Consider the following 21,959-nt stretch of genomic DNA (forward strand, 5'->3'; position numbering starts at 1 on the left):
AGATTAAAAATTGACTTTAAATGAGAGATGTTGCAGAACTGTAGTCTACTTTGCCATGGAGGCCGTGCTTCTTGCCTGTAACAGATTGGTTCTTGTTCCTAAATCATCTGTTTGCCTGTGACTAATCTTGAATTCGTATCTCCCTGCTGCTTGTACTTTGAACTGAATTCTGTGCTCCAAAGAAGAACAGCAGATAGAACTTTAAATTGTCTCAGCCCCTCACAGCCCGAGGAATGCTCCTGCCCCAAGGATAGGGAATGCCTTATGCAGCTTTATATATAATGGGAGATGGTGGAGGGGAAGGCGTACAAGGAGAAGTTGATCACAGCTGCTTTGGTCTATACTTACTGGCATGTTTATGAACTTTAGCAGCTAAATGCACTCGTGATGACACCTCACAAACTTCAGAAAGTAAGCAGTTATTTTGGGAAACATTTTTTTTCTATCAGGACTAAAACTACTAAACCTATTTAAAAAAAAAAAGTCTATGCAAAAACACTAGTTCCCAAGAAACCAGCACCTTCTGCTTCTCATGCTCATGGGCATTTCAGCATCCTAACCCTAACTTGTGCTTGTTGTTCTTTCCTGCTGGTTCTTCTAGTGCCTGGCACTTGGAGGGCTTTCCATTGCTGTGAGGGAAGAGGAATAGTTCTTTCATATTCTGTTTGGGGGAAGAAGTGAGCAATTCTCTGATCTCCTCTTTAAGGCAGGTGGACTATTGCTCTCAGCATGCTATGATGATGTTTAGGAGGGCTTTTGTGGTTCTATCTGTCAGCAGCAGGCATTTCGGAGCTTATTTGTATGGGCAGACTTGCAGCATTGAAGGTGCTGAATCTATTGCATAGTTTTGAGATTCTGGTGGCAGTGGTCAAACTTTCTTTAAAAAAAATAATAAATTAAGAATTCTTGCTGGGAACACCAATTTGCCCTGTAGCTTTGCTGGTGCAGCTGGATCAGTGTCTGTTGTAAGCTGTGTCCTGAAGTCAGGCTTTGATAAGCCTTGGCTTCAGCGAGAGGTCCTAGGTTAGGCTGAGCAGGGTGTGTGGGCTGTGAGTGGGCCAGAACAAGCGCTGTGCATGTGGGGATGTGCAGGAATCCATACAAGCGGAGTCTTGTGCCTCTGACTTAACCAACCAGAGATTCACAGTGGCTGTGAAAGGGCATTGGTGCCTGCTGGAGCAGCTCATGCTTAGGTGTGACAAGGGAGCCTCTCCTGTAGGCAAATCCATTCTTTTTGTCAGCGTGGCAGCCAGCGTGCAAATGGGCTTTGGCTGTTTGTCTGATAGCCAGCTCGCTTGCTGCTGCCAGTCCACATGCAGAGTAGGGTTGGGGGCTAACACGGAAGGAGTCAGATGGTCTTGGGAGTATGATCTTTCCCTTCGGGTGGCCTCACAGAAGGCAATACGCTTGCTTTCATGTTCAAAATGACACACAAAATACTTGTCTGCAGGCTTTCAATCTCCTTGGTAATGCATTCTTTCACTCAGGTGGCTCCTCCCTGTTAGTTCAATCTGAGGGGAGGTAGGCGAGGTAGAGCTGAATATGAGCTAATGCACATTATAGCCTTGAAATATCCCAAGTGTCTTTCCTCTCAGAACCAGTGAAGGAAGATGGTTGTCTCTAAAACTAGGTCTCTCTTGGAAATCCAGATTTAGCAGAAATGAGGGTCAAACTTCACAAAGAATGCTTTTAGAAAAGGAGATGATAAACTGTAATAGCTGTGTAATTACTTGCCTTGTTTGAATCCACTGAAGGAATGGTAAAAGTGCATCTAAAACAAAGAATTTAGAGTTTTTGTTGTTCTTCCTCTGGATAAAATGGGCTGCAAGACCATACTAATTGGTGTTGTTACTTTAGTTGATAGAGGTTTCTGTGAAATCCAGAGATAAGAAAAAGGGAAGATCATCCAGAGCAACCAAACAAATTTTACTTAAAAATATACCTTTAAATATATGTTTCCAGTAGTGTGGTTGTTTAGTTGTTTTGGTTGTTTTCTTTTTTTGCTTTTTTTGGTGGGTGGGAGTAAGCATAATGAAACTTAGAGACCTGTCTGAAGGGGAACCATGGCTATTGAATTTTAAGGTACTGGAACTACATATGATGCTCTGACAGTCTTCCAAATACATCTTAAAGCATTTTGGGAGGATGGACAATATTGCCCACTCTAGGGGAAAAACAGTTTCAGGTAAGTACCTGTCATCTTCCCACGAGAGGGAGAGAAGTATATGCATTTGAAGCCTTTGCTTATTAAAGCTTTAGCATGAAACTTGGAGGATAGTGTTTGGGGAGAGACTGGTGGAGGAAGGCAGGCAGGTACTGTGGTTTGCGTTCATTTTAGATAATAGACATTATCTAGAAAAAGCTATGCTAACAGCGTGTTGTTTTCAGTTAATGCGTTAAGGGTTAGGGCAGCACAGAGATTTACCTAGATAGATGCATCAGAAAATTTTTATTTTAAGGAAATAAACATCAGAAAATGGTTTTCAAGAATATTTAATAGAACTGTTGTTGACTGATGAGCCAGGAGTTATTTTTCCAGAATAAAGTTAAACATTATACTATCAATTTTTAAAGAGTTTTGCATCCCAGTAATGTAAGACCATTTGCAGAGGGTCAGATTTCTGAAAAGGCGTGAAATTATTCTCTGTGCAAAATCACTAGTTTAGAGGAAAATACTGAAATGTATTGATTATAGTTTATACGTCCCAAACTCGATGCCTGGTGTGTGTAGAAGATGCTACAGGAAATGTTCAGTAGAGTTTTCTTCCCTTTCAAATAAAGCAGAAGTAATACTTGAGCAACTGTAATAAAGCATTTCACCCTGACTTTGAGGAAGCTGCAAGTCCACCTACAGACCTTGCTAGACTGCGAATTCACATTGCATTTATAGTAGATACAGGTTTGGGCGACTGATGGTGATTTATGAGAAATCACAGTTTTACATCATTTAACCTAAGTAAGCAGTGTGGGAGAGTGCTTTTTAATGCTAGCTAATGCAACAAATCCTTAAGGAAAGGTCTTGGCTCCACCACAGGATAATCAAATACACATCCAGGGAATGTCTGTCAATGGCAGTAAACTTTCTTGTAAAAAAACCAGACCCACAATTCATGGTTACACAGAAGGCTTTAATCTACTGTGAATTTAAAATACTGCTGAGAAGGGCGACCGTACCACCTGCTTCATGCTAGTGCCTTCACTTTGTGTAGATGCACGATCAGTTGGATCAGGGAACTGATCCCTGAACCCTCTTATCTTCTTACCATGCAAATGCAAGATGTGTGAGCATCTGAGGGCTGGAGAGGGTGAGTGAGATGAACCCTCTCAGTGGAGAGGTAGATTTATCATGGATTAAAGTGCCAGGTAATCGGTAATCATAACTTCAGGACATTGAAGACATGCTGCAGGGTGGACTTCCCTGTTTGCAGTAAACTTCAGTTGGCAGTAATCTTTCTTCTAGTAACTTGGGGTGAGCAAGTTGTGGAATTTTGTGTCTTTTTACTCTGCTTCTCCTAATAATTTACACAGTAGAGTTTGCAATCATACATTTGATGTGCATTTGCATTTTACTGCTGTTCCTCCTCCCCTTCCCTATCAGGCAAGCCTCATTCTGCTCTTGGTGCTGCCTTGGTAGTGAATGTGCCTCAAGTTGCAAGATGTCTTCAGTGAGTAGATAAAAATCTGATGTTTGTTCTTCATAAAATTAACAGAAAATTATAGAGAAGCCGTTATGGTGACGGCTAGAGGTGGTTTCCAGAGATCAGAACAGCTGAGTTTGACTATCTTTATATCCCCTTTTAAGGGTTCTCACAGATATTTCTTGTTTCTGTTTCCTACAGCATACTGGTAATCCTAATTCTTCTCCTTTCGGATTAAAGCCGGCACACTTTCCCAAATTGCAGAGGCAGTAGATTTCTAGCCATGGAAACCTCCTGAGGGTAGTTGATCCCTCGTTACACCAGACTGCTGTGAAGCATTCTTGGTTTAGTTTGGTGTTTGCCCTTCTCACTGAGAAACAGTCCCTACCACAGAGGATACGTGGGTTGGTCACAAGGTGTAGGAGTCGAGCAGGATTGTCCTGGGCTTTCTGTCATCAGCCAGACAGGATGCGTATTCGTCATGGCTGCTAGTTCAGGGATTTTGTGTCAAAAATTGTCACTGGACTTGCTTCCAAAAGAGAGTCACTAGGGCAAAAAAACACAGGTAGCAAGAGCTAAGAGCATTTCAGCTCTTGTGCTGAGTTCATCTGCTGAGGTTTGTCAGCCCCAGTCTCCAACTCCTAACCAAGAAGAACAGTGGGGCTGTGTCAGACCAGCATGGTATTTGGGAGGGAGAACTGGAACAGGAACCACTCCCAGAACGGATCTAATTGCTTATTCAGCAGCAGATGCCTTTGCCTTCCATTGGAGCTTTGTGATCCATGTGGCAGTCCCTCCTGCAGGAGCATGAATCTGATCTTCTCCTGTGGGTCTTGCCTGTTCTCAGCAGCATGCTGTGCAAACCCTCTGCAGTATACAGTGTTGTTTTCTCTAGCTCCTTTCTGTTCTAGTAGGCCTTGATTCTCCAGCATCTTCACTGTAGTACACATCTCCCATGTCTTTCACTTACAAAGAGTCTGAGGCAGTCATACATCTAACAACTTGGATTGAGTGCATGCTCTGTTCTTGAACAATCTTTTAAGCAGTAGCTGCACTTCTGGTTCTTAAGCAAACATACCCTGGGATTTGATGGGTATGCTTTTTCTGATGGCATTAAGGCGACCCCTTGTGTGACCACTTATGCTTTGCCCTTGTTGAAGCTGGGATTCTGGGTTACTGTAACCTTTTCTCTTAACCCTGAACAGCTGTTCTTACACAAGGTGAACTTGCAGAAGTTACTGCTTTGAAAAAGAGTGAAAGGGGCAAAGGGGGAGCGAGTGAAATTGCTTATCTTGTCCCTTATACAGTCTCATGAACTCGCACCAGTGTTACTGATGGGGTGGAGGAGTAGGAATGAGTGATGGAGCAGAGCAGGAAAGGGTTGCAATACCTGCTGTTAGTGCTGAAAGAAGTATGTTTATGAGATGGTGCTTTGAATCTGTAGACTTGTTTGGAGTTTGCCTCCATGAGGTTTTGCCGCATACTAGTACTGATCCTTCAAAAGGGGTAAAAGATTACGTGGATAATGTTCCCTGGTGCAAAAAACAAAGATAAATTTTTGTCATGTCCTCACATCTTCCTAAAACGCATTGACCTCTTCAGTGAGATGTGGTTCTCAGTTCTGTACTGTCCCTGTACTTTGAACTACTTAAAATGGTACTATAATACCCTTAAAAGCTGTGTTTCATGTGCCTTTGGCTTGAGGGATGCCTGGGAATCTGATGCTTGAATCTGCGCTGAAGTGTGCAGGACTAATCAGTCTCTGTCAAAGATGAGGCAGACTGGTAGGAGCAGTTTCTTTATTCTTGCCATCACACCCCAAAAAGCAGCTGTAGATGTTCATAGGATGACTTATTTCTGAAATTGCTTAGCTTAGCAGTTGTCAAGAGAAGAGAAAACCTTCGGTCTCCTATTTTCATGTGATGACGATATGCATAAACTGAAGCGCAAGCCTCCGTGCTGGAACTTGTCCTGAGATTCAGCTACATGATAGGCAAAAAGATGGTTTCTGTTAAAAGGTTTTTGGTTGTTTTCATTTCCTTTCTGATATGTGTACTGCCCTGAGTATAAAGCATTTACCTGGTTGCCTCAGGGAAGCCTTGTTACTGAGAGTTACTTTTGTTACAAAGCCTGCAAAATTAGCCTGTTCTGTTAATTTGGGAATGAAGCAGCATAAATGGTTCTTAATTTATGCCTGGAAGTATTTCTGAAGAACAAAGGCTTAACACTCCTTGAAGAGGTATGCTGGTTTCTTAAACTTCTGCATTTATATTTGTGGCTGCTGCTGTGAGTGGGAATTCTCATGTAGCCTTTCTAAAGGTAGCATCAGTTCTTTCCTCCTGTTGCCTTTGCCCTTAAAGCTGGATAGTGCAGCCATCTACCGTAATGGATGGGTTGATGCCATTCTTAGGAGAGTAACTTTAAGGCAAAAGTAAAAGGTGAAGGTTTGGTGGTTGTATTTTTTCAGTAGTTGAATGAGCTGTTTTGGTTACTTTTCTCAAAGACCACATGAATAAATAAGAACAATACAAGGTTGAGTTGCACCTGTGAAAATGGATTCATTTTGTTAGCTTCCTCTTGTTCTGCACAAAGCCACGAGCAGCAGAAGTACTGGAAGAACCTGCTGCGTAGGCTTATGCTAACCGTATGTTAACTTTACTTAAAAAAAATTAAACCCTACCTCCTGCAGAACTTGATTTGCCATTGAGAAGAGCTTTCCCCTTGCTGGGAATGAAGGGGAATTTTTCAGTCCCTGGCAATTGTGCAAGGAGATGGCTATTGTTACTGCCTCAAAGACTGTAGAAAGAACTTTAATTTCCCTGCTCTGTTTGATGCCTCTGTGACTCTGAACTGTTTTTCAATGCAAATATTCAGCTGACTGTCCACTGTTGCTGCTTCTAGGTTTCTTTCATTTTACTTCCCCTGTCCTCCTGTTTCCTCTATATTGGGTGTTTGAAGTTATTTTTCATGAGACATTTTTTGTTTCTGAACTAATTTTATTTTCTCTTGAGGTCATTTATGCATTTGTTTTCACTAATGTTTGCAACATCTCCGAACATAGTATCCTCTGTGAATTTAACTAACATGCTGTTTACCCTTTCTTCCAGATCCAGTTTCTGATCCTACTTCCACATTTGGGAGTATGCAAGGGACAAACACATCTCTTTGCGTAGCTTGACTGGATATCCCAAGACTAGGATGTTAGTATATTTAAACAATTTTTTGCATTAAAATGTTGCTAGTATCTTGATTGCACATAGATTATTATTTTTTTGAAATGTAATTAGCTTTATTGGCATGATGCATATTCAGAAGCCTGCTGGTAGAAACAGTTTTTCTGCAGTCTGACTGGTGCTTATTGGTGACTTTAAAACTGGTGCAGGAGTAGGAAGAATTTCAGGGCTGCTTTTTAAATGAGCCAGGCTTATTTAGTGTTATAACTTCAGTGCTCATTCTTGAAAATCTTGGCTCTTTGTCTAATAAGATTAACTGTAGGTTAATCCAAGAATATATGAAATCTTTAACTATATTCAAGCTATTTATGAAAGACCACTTCAGACTTCTGAATGCATGAATACAGGCCCTGTAGGAGAGATTTTTAAATTCTTTAAGTAGTCAAATATCTATAGAAATGCTTGTGTCAAATAAGTGTTAACAAAAAAATAAAATTGCACACTGAAGTTTTTTGAATGCCTGTATCACAGGCCACGTTGTTCTGGTACTTTTGAGGAACCCATTTTCTGCAAGAGTAAACGCTATGCTAAACTATATTTGCAGATTTGATAATGCAACTTCCTTTATGTTTTGTGTAGTTATTGTAAAATGAGATATTGCATGTTTTCTGTTACTTGAGCAATTGTCTGGCAGTAATTAGTGCTTCAAAGATAAAGAAGTCGGCTTTAATCTCATGCTATTTTTAAAAATATATTTTTGACTCAGTCACCTCTTGGAATGCCTCATGTATTCAACTTCTACTGTATTTAATTGAATTACTTACTGAAACACTACTATACTTAAATGTTTCAATTACTGCAGTGAATTTGATGCTGAATGCAATGTTCATTGTGTAGCTGTGGATTTTGCAGGTTCCTCTGCAGCCTTAGTTTTCCTGCCTGCTGCCATTCTTTTCCCCATATAAATGAAAGTCTTCTCTTTGTGCGATTTGAATTTCATTTGCTAAAACTGTTGCCGATCTTCTTGGCTAACATTTTAAAGTAATTAGTTATAGTTTTGCTGCTTGCATGTTCATTTGTACCATCCAGCTCTGTTACTGGGTAATAACTTTAGGGAAGATTTAAGTTCTGCTTTGGCCTAGCTACTTTGACAGATGTTCTCAGAAGAACCAGTCCTAGGAAAGCGTAGTGCTTTGCAATGCTTGTTCTAGTATTCCTTCACTAACCCCTTCTGGTGTTACTCCTGTGGTTTTTATAGAAAAGCGAGTTTGTTATGGTTGCTTACAAGCTTTTCAAGGGAATTAGAGACTCATTGAGCTCTACTGTTCCTTCTATCAAGACAGCTGAAGCACAGTGTGTTCCAGAAGTCTTAATATTCTTTGAGCCTGAAAATGTTTTTGGTGTCAAGGAACACCTTCAGAACAAGCCAGCTATATCTGAAGTCACCATCAGAGGATTTAAGGTATAAAATTGACAGCAGTGGAGGACAAGGCACTTAGATGAAATTGTTATGAATGCTTCTTGCACACACTGTCGTTGGCAATTTAGTGTTCACTCTTTGTACCATACTTTGTTCATTATATGCACATGATACTCTTTTTCTTTAAAAGAAAATTTAAAAGAATTCGGTAGGGGGAAAAAAAAATTACCTTAGGGGAATACATTTACAAAGTGTCATAGACGTCAGCCTGTTTAGCACCAACAGGTACTCAAAGTTACAACTCTAGACTTTCAATTCCTTGGGATCAGATGGGTAGCTATAGCCTGCAGAAGCTCAGTTTGTATCAAATCCTTCCACTGTTTATGTGGTGGTACCCTTGACAGTTCCTTGCCACCAGTTAGGAAATCTGTTTCTGGGATTTTACTCTGAAGGGGCTGTTTGCAAGTTACAAAAAGAACTGCTTTGGATACAAGTGGATGGTGGCCCTCATCTTAAAAGCTGAAGCTTTCTATCAAAGTAGCACTCAAAAATGAAGTGTTTCTGTTGTTTCTTCATATAGAGATTGTTACAGATACACTGTCTCCAGTGAATTGAGCAGCACAACATGGTGTGGAATGCCAAACTTAAGAAGCTTTGTTTGTAGATTACCTGGAAAATTTAACTCGGATTTTGAACAAAGGGCCTGTAGTGAGCAGTTGCTTAGGAGGCTGAGTGTTCTCCCAATGTTTCCTCATTTAGCACCAAAGAATTGTTTTTAGATCTGCTGAGCATCCGAAACAGGGACTTTAAATAGACCTGATGCAGTGACATGTCTGCTAAGACCTTTTTATTGAGATATCAACCTTAAAATTAGAGCAAGGCTGGCTGTTCTAGAAAGCAGATCTCCAGATGTTCATCTTTGTGATGACTTGGTGTTCTTGACTAGAAACCTGTAATGTGATTAATTGTGGTCATGTTCTGAGATTCTGCTGGAATTCAATGACATTGACAAACTGTGCAGAAGGTGTGGAACTGCTGTCTGCTCTCAAGTTCATATTACATTTGCTTCTTTCAGGCAAAGAACTTCAGGTAGGCTGAAAACACCAGTTGTGAGGGAATAGGGTAGCCTCAGCCGAAGTACAGTGGTTACTGTTGAGTGCTGCTGACTCAGTTGTCCCTGGTCCTGCTGCTTGTTCCTGCTGACGTAACTGCACTAGGCCAAGAAATCATCCCTGTCCAGAAATAATGCAAGCAAAACCAATTATTTTTTTTCATTGTCTTCTGTGCTCCTGTGCAGCTGTTTGTGTTGCTAGTGAGAAGGGAAGAGCGTGAGTAGAAAAGCTTGATGTTAAGCAACCTTTTTTCTGTCCTGTGTTGCAGTCAGGAAGGAAAAGGAGCAGCTCAGGGTAACCCCAGCTGCAGTTGGACACAAAATACCCTAAAGAAACAGGTGCTTCTGACAAGAAACACATCTGCAGGTGTAGCTTATGGAATTGATGATGTGTGTCTGAAGCAAACATTAGTAAGATTCAGCTGCTATGTGAAATGATGTCAAATGTTACATGACATCAGAAATGAGAGAGAGAGAGAGAGGGAGAGGGACATATCAGTCACTGATCTCTCCACTAAACCCCAAAGGCCAGGCTACCTTATAGCTGTTCACTGCAAGTTTCTTGGATCTGTGTGTAGTTATTTTGAAGAAGGTTCTCTGCTGCCAGTCTAGCCTGAGTAATGCTCTACCGTGTTTGCAATTTTAGTTTCTACCAGTTCAGCACCAAATTGTTTTGCGGCTATAATATTTTGTTACAGAGTTGCCAGCAGCTGTGGTTATGCTTCTCTGTTTCCAGAGGAATCTTGGGTCTTGCTGCTTGTTTAGTGCACAGGCGTGACCCCAGATGCAAATGAAGGGTAGGTAAGAATATTTCTGCTAGTATTTACTGCTGTTGGCGCAAGAGTAGCAGTAGTGATGCAGCTGTATCTCCTGTGCTGTGGATACTGTTGTCAAAGGACCTCAAGGCTGGAGGGGGCTGTTAGGCTTAGCTGTGCTCCTTTGGCACCTGGGTGGTGTAGACTAACAAATGCCTGGCTTGAGGTATGCTTCTAAATGCGACTTCAGTGATGGCAGTTGGCCACTGTAATCTGCTCTGTAGCTAGTATGAATTCTGTGCTCATGCGTTTCAGTGTTAAGATACTTCTGTCTGTGTGCTGATCTTTGTTTTGAGGGGGTTATTTAAGGTGGTTACTTTTGTCTCCTGCCCTGCTTTGAGTTACCCTTTTATTTTTGTATAGTTGCCTGTATCATCTGCTGTTTTCACCTGGATTATGGTTTCTGTTGAAACAATTGAATAATCCACCTGAAAAGGCTAAGGATACTTTTCCAGAGTGTCTAGGAAGCCTTCTCAAAACATCAGGTGTGCTTCATATTCAATGTAGTCATAATTCAGTTTTCTTTCCATGATCTAGATTCTTCTTTTCTTCTGTTAGCTTCTTAATCAGAATTTAGATATACTCACTGGTGTTTTAGTGAAATAATCACTTAACTTAATAAAGTGGTGCGTCTTTGCATATCTTAAGATTTTTTGGGATGCCATTAGCCAGCTGGAGTCGGAAGGCGTGCTCTTTATGGGGGCAATTAGGTAATGGCTTATGATGGAGGTTTATTTAATGTCAGACAGACTTTTACAATCACAAATAACAGAGTAAAAAGGCTCTTTGCAGTTTTTACCTTACAGGTAAGCTCAACATATTCAGCTCTCAATTAAGAAACGCGCAATAAGCTTTCACAGGTCTGCGCTATTTGTTGAAGATATCAGATTTTCAGTGATGGTTGATGTAACTGTATTTAGTTTCCAAAGCAGAATCACATTTTCAGACTCCTGTATGGATTTGAACATCTCTGTAGAGGTGGTATAAGGGGTATTTATAACTTGAGATCCAAAGAGGAAAACATAATGAGTTGATTCAGTGATTACTGCTGATATAAGTGACCTGTGATAAAGGAGGTGAAAGCAAGTCGCACTCCAGGGGTTTGCTAGATCAAAGCTGTGGTTTGGCAGATGCTTCTGCTGGCAGTCCTTGTTTAAATGGATTCAGCAGGTTGTGTCGACCCATTATGGACAGTTCTTCAGCTGAATTGTTTCAGTAGGTGCAGACAGAGGATGATGTAGGGCAGGACTGAGTTGCTAGGGGAAAGCAACCTTCTTCAAACAGGACCACTATGGAGTATGAAACATGGCTAACATCACATACAGTTTAACTTGCATCTCTAACCCTGTTCTTCATCATGCCAATGCATTCCTCTTGAGACTGGGGTGCAATTCACTGGTGTCCTTTCACAGGTACAGCTTTTGTGGGTGAAGGAGGGTTCCTCCATGGTTTAAACTGACTTGGGCCTCTAAAGCTGCTTATTGCACGTTGTTCCTGACAGCACACCTGGCTCTGGCTGGTCTGTGGTCTGAGCATTACTATGGCCACAAAATAAAGTGGAGCAGTGAATTGACCTTGCTGGAAATCTGATCTCGCCTGTGGGAGGCCTTTTCCAAGCGTATCAATTCTGTCTGCTGGAAGGCTATTCTTATGCTTGCGCTGGGGGAGCATGGGGTATAGGGATAATCAGTGGTAGTTAATGAATGTCATCTTAGCTTTGCTTGGCAGTGAAGCATTAACAGGTTGTCTCTTAACAGGAAAAAAAAGTTTCAAGGTTTTTATTTTGCTGCAATAAATAATATCACCCAGCTGGATATGGAAAAAATGCCTTGAATTTGAGCAATAGATGTGTGTCTCTCTCTATAAACTTTTGGTCCATAGTGTTTTGCACTATTGAACTCTCATTCTTAGGCTATTTGGCTCTTTTAATCTTTTTTAAATAAGCTTACTAAGTAGTTGATACAGTTTCTTTTCAGTGAAAGTTGTACCTGGTTGCTTGCTGGACCTTCAGACCTGTAGGTTCAACAGATAAGAGCACTGTCTTTGAATTGAGATACCGAAAAACAACTCTCACTTCCAGTTTTAGTGTTAAAGCTTGTTGGGTTTTTTGTTTGTTCGGTTTTTTAATATAGATCTTCTTTTACATTAAGTAAAAACTACCTTTTTAAGGATACATGGGACGTTGGTAGTTATTGAAACTTTCCTGCTGTCATTCTTTGCCGTTTGATGATGTTTGTGTTTTCTGGTTTATTTTCTGAAGAAATAAAATGCAAGTATTTATATGAGAAGATTCCAGTTGGATCCTGAATTGGTAGTGGTTGGCTGGGAGAGAGTTGTATAGTAAACCTCCTGATCTTGAGTTAAAATGTAAAACAAAAGCCCACAACCCCTGACTGAAACAACCAGCCAGATTAGTGAAGCAGGATCTACAAACTGGAGGATCCTCCTGCCCCGACAAACCCACATGACGATTACAGCTGGGTCTGCCAGAGCAATTGCTGTATCTTGAGGTGATGCTGAGGCAGCCATTGCGGAGTCCTTGGCTGTTCTATTCTGCTGCTGAGGCTTTTGCTTAGATATAAGAAGGTTGCATGCCTTCATGTAATTCCTTTCTTCATATTGGATCACTCACACAAGAATACTCCTTGTGGGAGCGGGGCAGGAGATGGTCCATATTGCCTTGCTCTGCTCCGCACTCTAGCAACAAGGTTTATAATTTGTCACTTCTGGGTTTTTGACAGGTGGCTTTTCAGTTGTAATCAGTGAGATAATCTGCCAGTTAGAGTGCTAACATAAGAAACAAACTGCAAAACAGCCTGATAACTCACTTTCTTTGCCTCTCCCTCCTGCCCTGTAGAGGGGAGAGGCCTGCCCTCTTTTTTTGGGCTTTGGCAGGGTTTTTTTCCATTGTGAAGGCAAGCGCATGGCAGCGCTGTAGCTCAGATATGTAGCTGTTTTTCTGTCATACTTAGCTCATTAATTTTAAATGCCTTGCTGAGAGTTTGATATTCCATCAGAAAGAATGTGCTTAGACTTGATTTTCAGAGGAAAAGGAATTGCTTGGTTGAGAGGGAAGAGAGAATGGTGAGGATGGCCTGCTGCAGCTTCTTCTGTATTAAAGTCACAGACCAGTAGTGGAATTTTAATGAAGTCTCGCAGGATGGATAGTCAGAAACACTTTTACCAACAGTACTTGTCTATTGCTCTAGTAGGGTTTTTTTGTCCCTTTTTTGATTTCTCAGCTTATTGCTGTGGAAAGTTACTGCAACAGTAAAATGGCTGTTTGACAGAACATGCACCTTGTTGGCTTCCTGATTGCTTCAAATGGAACTTCTCTAATGGAGATGCTGTTCCACAAGGAATAAAGCATTAATCCCGGGCCAAAGTATTCTCTTTCTCTTGAGTTCCAAGGGCCTATTTCACAACCTTAGCAGATGATAACATATATTTTGTCTTGGGGACACAAGGTGTTCTGATGAAAGAAGACTACAAGATAGCTATGTAGTATCATAGTATAGTTAGGGTTAGACTGTAAAGATAATCTAGTTCCAACCCCCCTGCCGTGGGCAGGGACATCCCAGTAAACTGGACTGCCCAAGGCCCATCCAACCTGGCCTTGAACACCTCCAGGGATGGGGCATCCACAACCTCCCTGGGCAGCCTGTTCCGGTGCCTCACCACTCTCATGGTGAAGAAATTCTTCCTGATGTCCAGTCTAACATATTGCTATATAGGACATTGTTATACCTGTTCTTGTAAACAGTAGCTATCTTAGTAATCTTAGTATCCTTAGTTCTTTTCTTCTGTATGTGTGTGCCTGTATTGCTCTTACAGAACCAGGTTATTGATATTTAAGGTCTCTGGAAAGTCCTTCAATTTACTAAAGCATCTGTTGTCTCTGGAGCAGGGATGTCTGCAGGAAGTCCCTGAGCAGTGCAGTTTCATTAACAAGAACACGGAAGCATGAACTTTGAAAGATTACTGAAGATGCATGACTTTCTCTTTCTTTGTTCCCCAGGAAGCTAAAACAAAGTTGGTTTAACTGGTAGTTGAGTTCTTGATTGTGCTCCATCTCTCTTCATAGGTGGGTGGGAAGTTCTTCTATTTTGTTGCATGAATAAAAGGATATTCACAACTTATAATTATATGCATGTCCTGAGACTCAGTGTATATTAATAACTGTCCTGTGACTTCTTTACCCCTCCCTTGTTACTTGGTCCTGCTTTTCTATTAAGATGCCTGTGACTGAAACATTCAAGTTTAATAGATTTTTGTCCTGAAAGAGACAGAATTCCCATGTTACACATAGACTGTAGGATTTTTCTGAATTAATTCCTGCTTCAAATCCCATAGCTGTGGATAAATATATCCAGTCTTGACCAGAAAATCTGGGCATGAGAAATCCAATAAAAACCTGATGTGATGATGGTGGCTTTTGCTTCCTGCTATTTAATGAGGCTCCTAGCATGATGAATGTAGGTGCTGGGGAGAGTACAAGGGGAATGGATCTTAGCGGCCAGCACACGCATCCCTGAATAACACCTCCAGGATCCTAGGCTAGAGAAAGCGTCCGTCTGGTCCTGGAGTGTAAGTCTTATGTTTTCAGTTCGAGCCTTGTAAAATTCAGTGTTTATGTCTGGCTGAGTTTGATCAGCTTCCAATTTCAGCTGCTGAATCTGGGAATGTCTTTGAGAAGCTGTTTTTTCTGTTCGTAGAAGTGTGTTTTGTGGCTTTCTCCATTCCCCTCCACCTCCCTTTCAAAGTAGTGCTTAATTGCATTTGCTTTGGTAAGCAGCCTCTGTGACCTGGGCCTTTTGTTATTTACTGTTCTTCCTGTCTTTCTATCTGCTGCAAATTTAGTGTCTGCTTTCTTCCAAATCACTGATTAGAACATTAAATGGCATAGGGCCACCAACCAGTACCTGATAGACCTTGCTAGCAGTAGCTCCCCATTGACACCAACATCTCAAGACCAGTCACTTAATCAATTTTTATTCTGTTTTGTATGTATTTTCTGGGGGTTTTTTTTGCTTATTTTTTTCATTTTTCTTCTTTTTTCCATAGCTGCTTCTACTCAAAATCTATTATGGCAGCCCAAAACCATTACATAAATCTAAAACTATTTTATCAAACCTGTTACTGTTGTTAGTAGAAATTTTAGTTTCATAAAAGGCAAGTGCAATAGGTTTTGGAAGCCCATGTTGATTGACACTATTTTTGCTGCGAATTCCTCAGTAGTCCTACTGAGCTGTTTCTTGTGTTTGAAAACCTTTCCCAAGCTGAGACCCTGGTTCTGATCTTTTTAATGTTTTGGTGATTAAAAGGGGTGGTGTTTTGTTCTTTTGGGTTGGTTTTTTTCCTTCTCCCAGCCCACTGGAACTTTCTCAATATTCCAAGACTTTCTGGAATTCAACACTGCTGCAAACATTCTTTAAGTAACTCCCAGGAAAAAAAAAATAAAAATCAATCGCCTTCGTAGTGTCTTGAGACTGTTAACTTAGAAGTGTTAACTAACATCACCTCGATAGATTTTTGTTGAGTGATCATATGCAGTTCTATTGAGCGTTTGTTAATGTACTGCCATATCCTTATAGAATGTTTTTTTTTTTTTTTTTGGTGCTAGGCATACGTGCCATCCTTTTGGTTTTATCTTTGTGAGTTTAAAGCTGTGTGCATCTCTTTGCTCTGACCTTTGTAATGTTTCTGAGTTTTGATTTATTCTCTCTGCTCTGGAGTCTCCCTGCTCTTCTCCCAACCTCGTCTCCTATTTATGCTTTCACTCTGTCACATTGTGGCTTTGGAGTTTTTTGTTGGTTTTTTTTTTTATTGTTATTATTTTGTCTTTTTTGATTTAACAGGTCAGCTTCACCCCTCCATGATATTGCTTTAGGGATTTCTAGTAAAAATTTCCTGAATAGTTAAAAATTTAAACAAAAGATGGCTATTGTCTTAATTAATTTGGCTCAATTTCCAGCTTTTTGAAGTTGTTCTTCAAGGTGCAAGTGCAAACTGCTACGTATTAGGTTTGTTTTAAATAAATGCTGATGAATCAGTTGCCTCATTTTCTATAGCAACTGGTCTACAATATTTACTATACTGAAATGCTGCCCTGACAAGTATTAGTCTATAGAGATCTAGCTCACAAATGGATATTCACAGATTAAGACTGCAGAGCTGATAAGTATGTATATTAGGTTGGGGTTTTTTTTTCCCCCTCTTTGGGGCCCTTGCTCTGTTGATTTTATTGGGGTTCTCTAACAACTTACATAATAATAAAACCAAATTGTAGCCTTTCTTTTCCTTACTGCCCTCAAAGCTATTTGGTTTCTGATCAGTGATACAAGCTTTGCTGCTTTGACTGGATATGTGTGTAGGGCTGAGTTACGTCGTGAGCATCAAAGGCTGTGTTTGAGCTGTGCTGGGCAGGGAAAAAAGCACCGTTTGAATTGCTAGGCTCTGTGTCAGTGGCAGCCCAGAAATGCATCCCTGTCTCCTTTGGAAAATCTTTCATTCCTGTTTTTCAAAGAGGAGAACGTGTCTTTGACTAATCCAAATTGCTAAAGATCTGCCGGTGAAGCTCTCTTGGACTGTCAGCTTCTCTAACGGTGTTATCTCTCAGAGTCTGGTAGCTGCTTAATCGTTACAAATGCTCTCAGTTTTAAGGCGTGAGATGATACAGGATCTAACTGGGGTATTTTTGTTTTGCAGAGCTTGAAGTTAAACTGTTGTGTTGAACTGTTGTTTTAAACTGTTAACCAATAAACTTGAAGTATGGTTTAAATTTATGATTTAAAATATTTGGTTACATAAGGGAGGATTAAAACCCCAGAAAAGATGAAAATAAAACTGATTGGGTATAGGGACGCAGCCAGTGAAATTTGACCATGCTGGAAACTGCATTGTTGACTGTCTATCTTTCTCTTGTTCTCTCTCTCTCTATTTTTCCTTTTAAGTTTTAATTTCTGTACTCGTTACTCTTAGGATAAAACTGGCACATCCATATTCTGATTTTTATCAGAGGTGTTTTAGAGAATACCATTTCTTAAATATTGCTTTACTTTTAGAGATAACAGTTGTGATATAGGAATAAGTATGTAACAATTGCTGCATTTAAAAAGTTATTCCACCTTTGGGTCAGTACTAAGGGTTCTGTTTGTTCTTTCTGCGACGGTTTTGTTTCTTTATTTGGCTAGTTCTTGCTGGAGAGCCTTCTGAGATAGAGATGTTTCACACTTTGTAAATATATTTTTTTTTTAACAAAAAACCCTTTTTTTCTAAATCCTTATGTTAACGCCTAAAAGATGCTTTCATTGTGTAGGCCAGCAGTAACACTAGGAGGGTTAAATGTGTGGCTGCTTAATTGTGAGGAATGTATCTAAGAGAAAGCTCTAAAACACTGGGATCTTCATCCCTTTTCCTCTCTTCTGAGTCTATTATTCCTGCAACTTTTCCACTGTCCTTGCTCTTTAGCTGCTACAAACTGTCAGACCCTGAAAGACAGATGATGAAAATCTAGAAACCAGAATTTAGCAGAGGCAGCCATGTTAATTTCTGTTCCATTTGAAATGCAGAGAAAATATCATCTGCCAAATGGAAAAGGACAGTCGGTGGGAAAAGAAATGTTCTTTTCAAGCTTGTAAGTGCAATGACAATGGAGAGAAAAAATACTATAAAAAGTAGGCAGCTCCTTTTTCAAGATTTTGTTTTCAATGTATTATGCTTGTTTAACTGTACACGGTTGCTCTTTTGGAGTCCTGGATGACTGAACACTGTATCACAGGGCTTACACTGTCTTTACTGCGTTGCACTCTGTGTTGGGGGGACGAGGCTCAGCTTCACGGCAGTTTTCCTCATCTTTAGTACAATTTTTGAATACATTCATACTTCCCTTATTTGCCTTTTTTAATGTCAAGCGTTGCACATAAGATGTTCTGCTGTTGCTATGCAACTGCTAAATCCAATATTTAATATTAATAAAAACCGAGTGGCATTAGCATCACGGAGAACAGTGGGCTAGCGAACTATGATTGTACAATATCCAAGCTGTAAAACTTGGCAGGGACTTCAGTGTGCAATTGCATGCATGGCAAACTGTGGGGCGTGAGTCACTGGCAGTTACTATTTTAAGAGTGGTGAGTTTGAGTAAAATTTCTGAGTTCTTCTGATTTTTATTTATATATAATTTTATTTTGTAAGCAAAAAGATGAAGAATGAGGTTGGTTAGCTGTTTTCCTTCAGGTTTCATTTTAAATACAAATTCTGAGGGGTCACTACCCATGAAAGAGTCAGCGTTATAAACCTATGGGTCAATACCCTGATTCTCCTATTTTTCTTCTAGGTCAGGTTGGTCGGCCCTTTCCCACTGTTCCTGCCACTTCCTGAAGCCTGAATTGGCTTTTTTTGGAGGCAGTGCTACTTCTTTGCCTGACGAGGTGCTGTTCAATGGGATGTTTTTCCAATTTCTTCTCTTCCACCTTGTTTTCTGATCTTTCCCCCATTTCTCTTTATTCGACTGCTATTTCACCATCACTTTCACATTTTTTTTTTTTGTTGTTCTTCACTTGGTGCTTTCTGACTTTAGACTTTTGGCCTCTGATAGGTGTTGAATCGAGGATGGTTGTGTGCCCTGGCCATCAAGTGTGGCAGGCTGCAAATTCTGTAGGGCCCTGCGTCTGATATCAAAAGATGTTGGTGCGCTGATCCTTTTGCTGATACTGAGAGATGTAATGGTACTTGTCCTCTTCAATTGAAGGATGCTGCCCAAAAGATAACTTTGATATTAGATCTGTATATAGTCAGAGTTGTTTTGGAATTATCGCTCTTTTGCAGTGTAATAACTGATTTTTCTCATAGCATGTCATCATTTAGATTTCAACTGATTTTGTAAAAGGGCTATTTCAGGTACTTTGTCCCCGATTCACCCATGCCAGTTTCTGTAAATTTAAAACTGTTTTTATCTCTTAATTATTATTTTTTAAAATTTCTTCTTCTGCATCTCAGAGATTCAGGCGAGGAGGAGAAGCTGCCCCTAGCTCTATGCAAACCATTATTAAACCTGCAAAGCAAAATTATTAGTGGGGGGAGAAAATACAGTAAGTTGTAGTCTTGAGTTTTATGGTCATATTGGGAATACACTTCTATAAGCAGGTGGAATTCATCTGTCCCCCTTAAAGTAGTCTTTGTACTTTTCATATTCACTCTGCTAACCTGTCTTCTCACAGTATTGAGTAGTTAATAGCTCTGTAGATTTTACTGCCAGCAGGGGTTTAGTGTAATATTGATTTAACATTTCCAAATAATGGCAGTAATTTCAGTAAAGGTTCTTCCGCTTTTGGAATAAACTAAAATTGGTTAGATTTATTTTAAATGAGGCATAAATCTTGGCATCGAAGTAAATGGACTTTGTGTCTTAGATGTGGATCTGTGATTGGAATTTCATTTCTCAGTGGCGTAGCAGTGATGAATCCTTTTCCTTTGAATTTTCTCTCCTCAAACGTGTAACTCTTCAGGAAACACTAATTCTAACATTTGCTGAGATACAGAAAAGTCACCGATTCCACTCAGGTGTAAGAATGTATTTTTTTAATTGGGAAAATGTACCTTGTTTCAGCTTGGAGGCTTAAGCAAGAGAAATTTTTTTCATATAGAAATTACCTGGTCACACTATAGAACCTATAAGTCTCCGTTTTCTTTTTGAAATGGTTTATTTCCATGTCGTAATGTTCTTTGTTTTTAAACCAACTATTTACAAAAGTGCAGGAGTCCATGGACTCCAGTTTGTGCTGTGTGGTTTGTCAGTAGTTCAATCATCACAATTGACCCATACATCTTGTAATACTTAGAGAAAACACGTTAAGCTCTGTTCTTGGAACAGATAAATATAGAACTGCTATTGTGAATATTCTTGTAGTGACGTACTTAATCTAGAAAGCTAACAATTCTTTTATTTGCTTTTAGGGTTTGAAAGTATTCTAGAAGGCCTGTTTGGACCTGGATTATTAAAAGATCTCAGTTTGTTTAAAGGTATTCAATCTCTATGTTTGTATCTTGTTCTGCATTTGTAATGACAGAAGCAGCCCTAGCTCTGCCTCTAGAAAATGTGTGTTACCGTGGTGATTTGTGCTTTTTTCCCCCTCCCCCAGGCAGTGCTCACAGTTAGTTTCATATTGGCTAAAATTACTAATGAGTGTGTGTTCATCTTTATGTAGCTGGGAGTGTATTTGGCAGTGCTCAGAAAAACAGATTTGTTGTGCACAGATAAAATGTATATGGTTTGGTAATCTGGGGATTTAGAAAAATGGCCGAAATGAAGCCTGTGTCCTCAGAATGCAGGCAAGAATGTTGTGAAACAGGTATTTAATTTGGCATTTCTCTTTTGGCTCCAGTTGTGTTGCGGTTTATGAATATGAAGTAATTTGCTATTCCTCTGATTTACAGACTGTGAGCCTGAAGGTGTTTCTGATTGGTCTTTTGATGAAAATTGTCTTTTCTGCTGCCTGAGAAGAGAAAAAGTGAAGGTAACAATGCAGATGTGTGAAGCTGGTAGTTGTAGGGGAGGGACAAAGGGAGGGAGTTTGCTCCTAGTTAACTGAACACAGGAAATCTGCAACCTCCTACCCCTTTCCCCTCCTTCAGAAAAAGGTTTTCTGAATTAAAATAATGCAAGTTAATGAACAGACTCGCCTCTTCTCTGCAACTTTTTCTTTGTAGTATGTAATGCAGATTATGTATTCTTTTTTTCTGTGTAGTGGCTCTTTCTGTTTGGTGTTTTTTGTTTGTTTTGGGGTTTTTGAGTTCTTTGTGAGAGATCTTGTTGGGATCATGAAACCCTTCCCAAGGGAGCCAAACTGTGGCTTGTGCATGTTTACTACAGTCAGACGCTGGACTTACCGTCTGTATGGAAATCTTGTCCATTTTAACAACTGAGTCTTGTTCTCCGTCTTGGAATCTCTTTCCCTGTGGGCCATATCCTTTTATTAAAAGGCTCATATGTATAGTAGATTTTGCACTGTGCCTGTTTATAACCAAGTCAGGATCTAAACATGAACAAGTCAGTTTTGCCAACATAATCAACTTGCAGTTTGTTTTCATAACAAGAAAATAGCTGTATGTGAAACAAAAGCTATCGTGCTATATGTGATTGTCACTCAGTCCATGTGTTGAAATAATGATTGTTCTATAGCATAGGAAGAAGGTTCCTCTGTCGCAGCAAAACTTCATTCGCTGAAACCTGTAACGACTATTTCTTCTTGTACAATGTAAAATAACAGGTAGAGTGGATCTCAGTTTAGGAATGAAACAAAAACGCTCTTTTTGTCTGCTGCAGCTACCATGTATGGCTGCATGGCTTGTTCATAAAGGAAGTTCCTTGTTGGCACTGATGCCACATTGCCAGTTTATGCTTGTTTTTGTATTATAATTTTTGTTAAGGCATGGGAAGGAGGGTTAGAAATGGTTGCATTTAAACAGATGTAAGGCATAATACTTAATTTCATTGAGCCTGGCAGCAGATAAGCTGTGTGTACGCTTGTGCTGTTGATATTTCTATCTTATTTGACTTACGTCATCCCATAAAAAGATAAAATTCGGTGCTTAGCACAGTACTAGTTAAGCCATTGAATTGATTGAGAAGTTAATTTTCATAGAATCATAGAATGGTTTGGGTTGGAAGGAAGCTTAAAGATGATTCGGTTCCACCCTGCTGCCATGGGAAGGGTCACCTCCCACTGGATCAGGCTCCTCAAAGCCCCATCAGTTTTGTGGTGTGGTCAGGGTCTGGTTGTGGTCTAGGAGGGTCTGTGT

At 40.1% G+C, this 21,959-nt stretch overlaps 1 protein-coding gene across 1 annotated transcript in view; it reads left to right on the forward strand.

Moving 5' to 3' along the window:
* Positions 1–21,959, forward strand: part of LOC104059750 (ligand-dependent corepressor) — a 53,428-nt gene that overhangs the window by 10,517 nt on the left and 20,952 nt on the right. Inside the window, exons 2-3 of the mRNA XM_054072105.1 lie at positions 20,115–20,180; positions 20,595–20,674. Of these exons, the coding sequence (XP_053928080.1) occupies positions 20,115–20,180; positions 20,595–20,674 (146 nt within the window). The remainder of the gene's footprint in view (positions 1–20,114; positions 20,181–20,594; positions 20,675–21,959) is intronic.

Source organism: Cuculus canorus, chromosome 7 (genome assembly GCF_017976375.1).
Source record: "Cuculus canorus isolate bCucCan1 chromosome 7, bCucCan1.pri, whole genome shotgun sequence".
Lineage (NCBI taxonomy): Eukaryota > Metazoa > Chordata > Aves > Cuculiformes > Cuculidae > Cuculus > Cuculus canorus.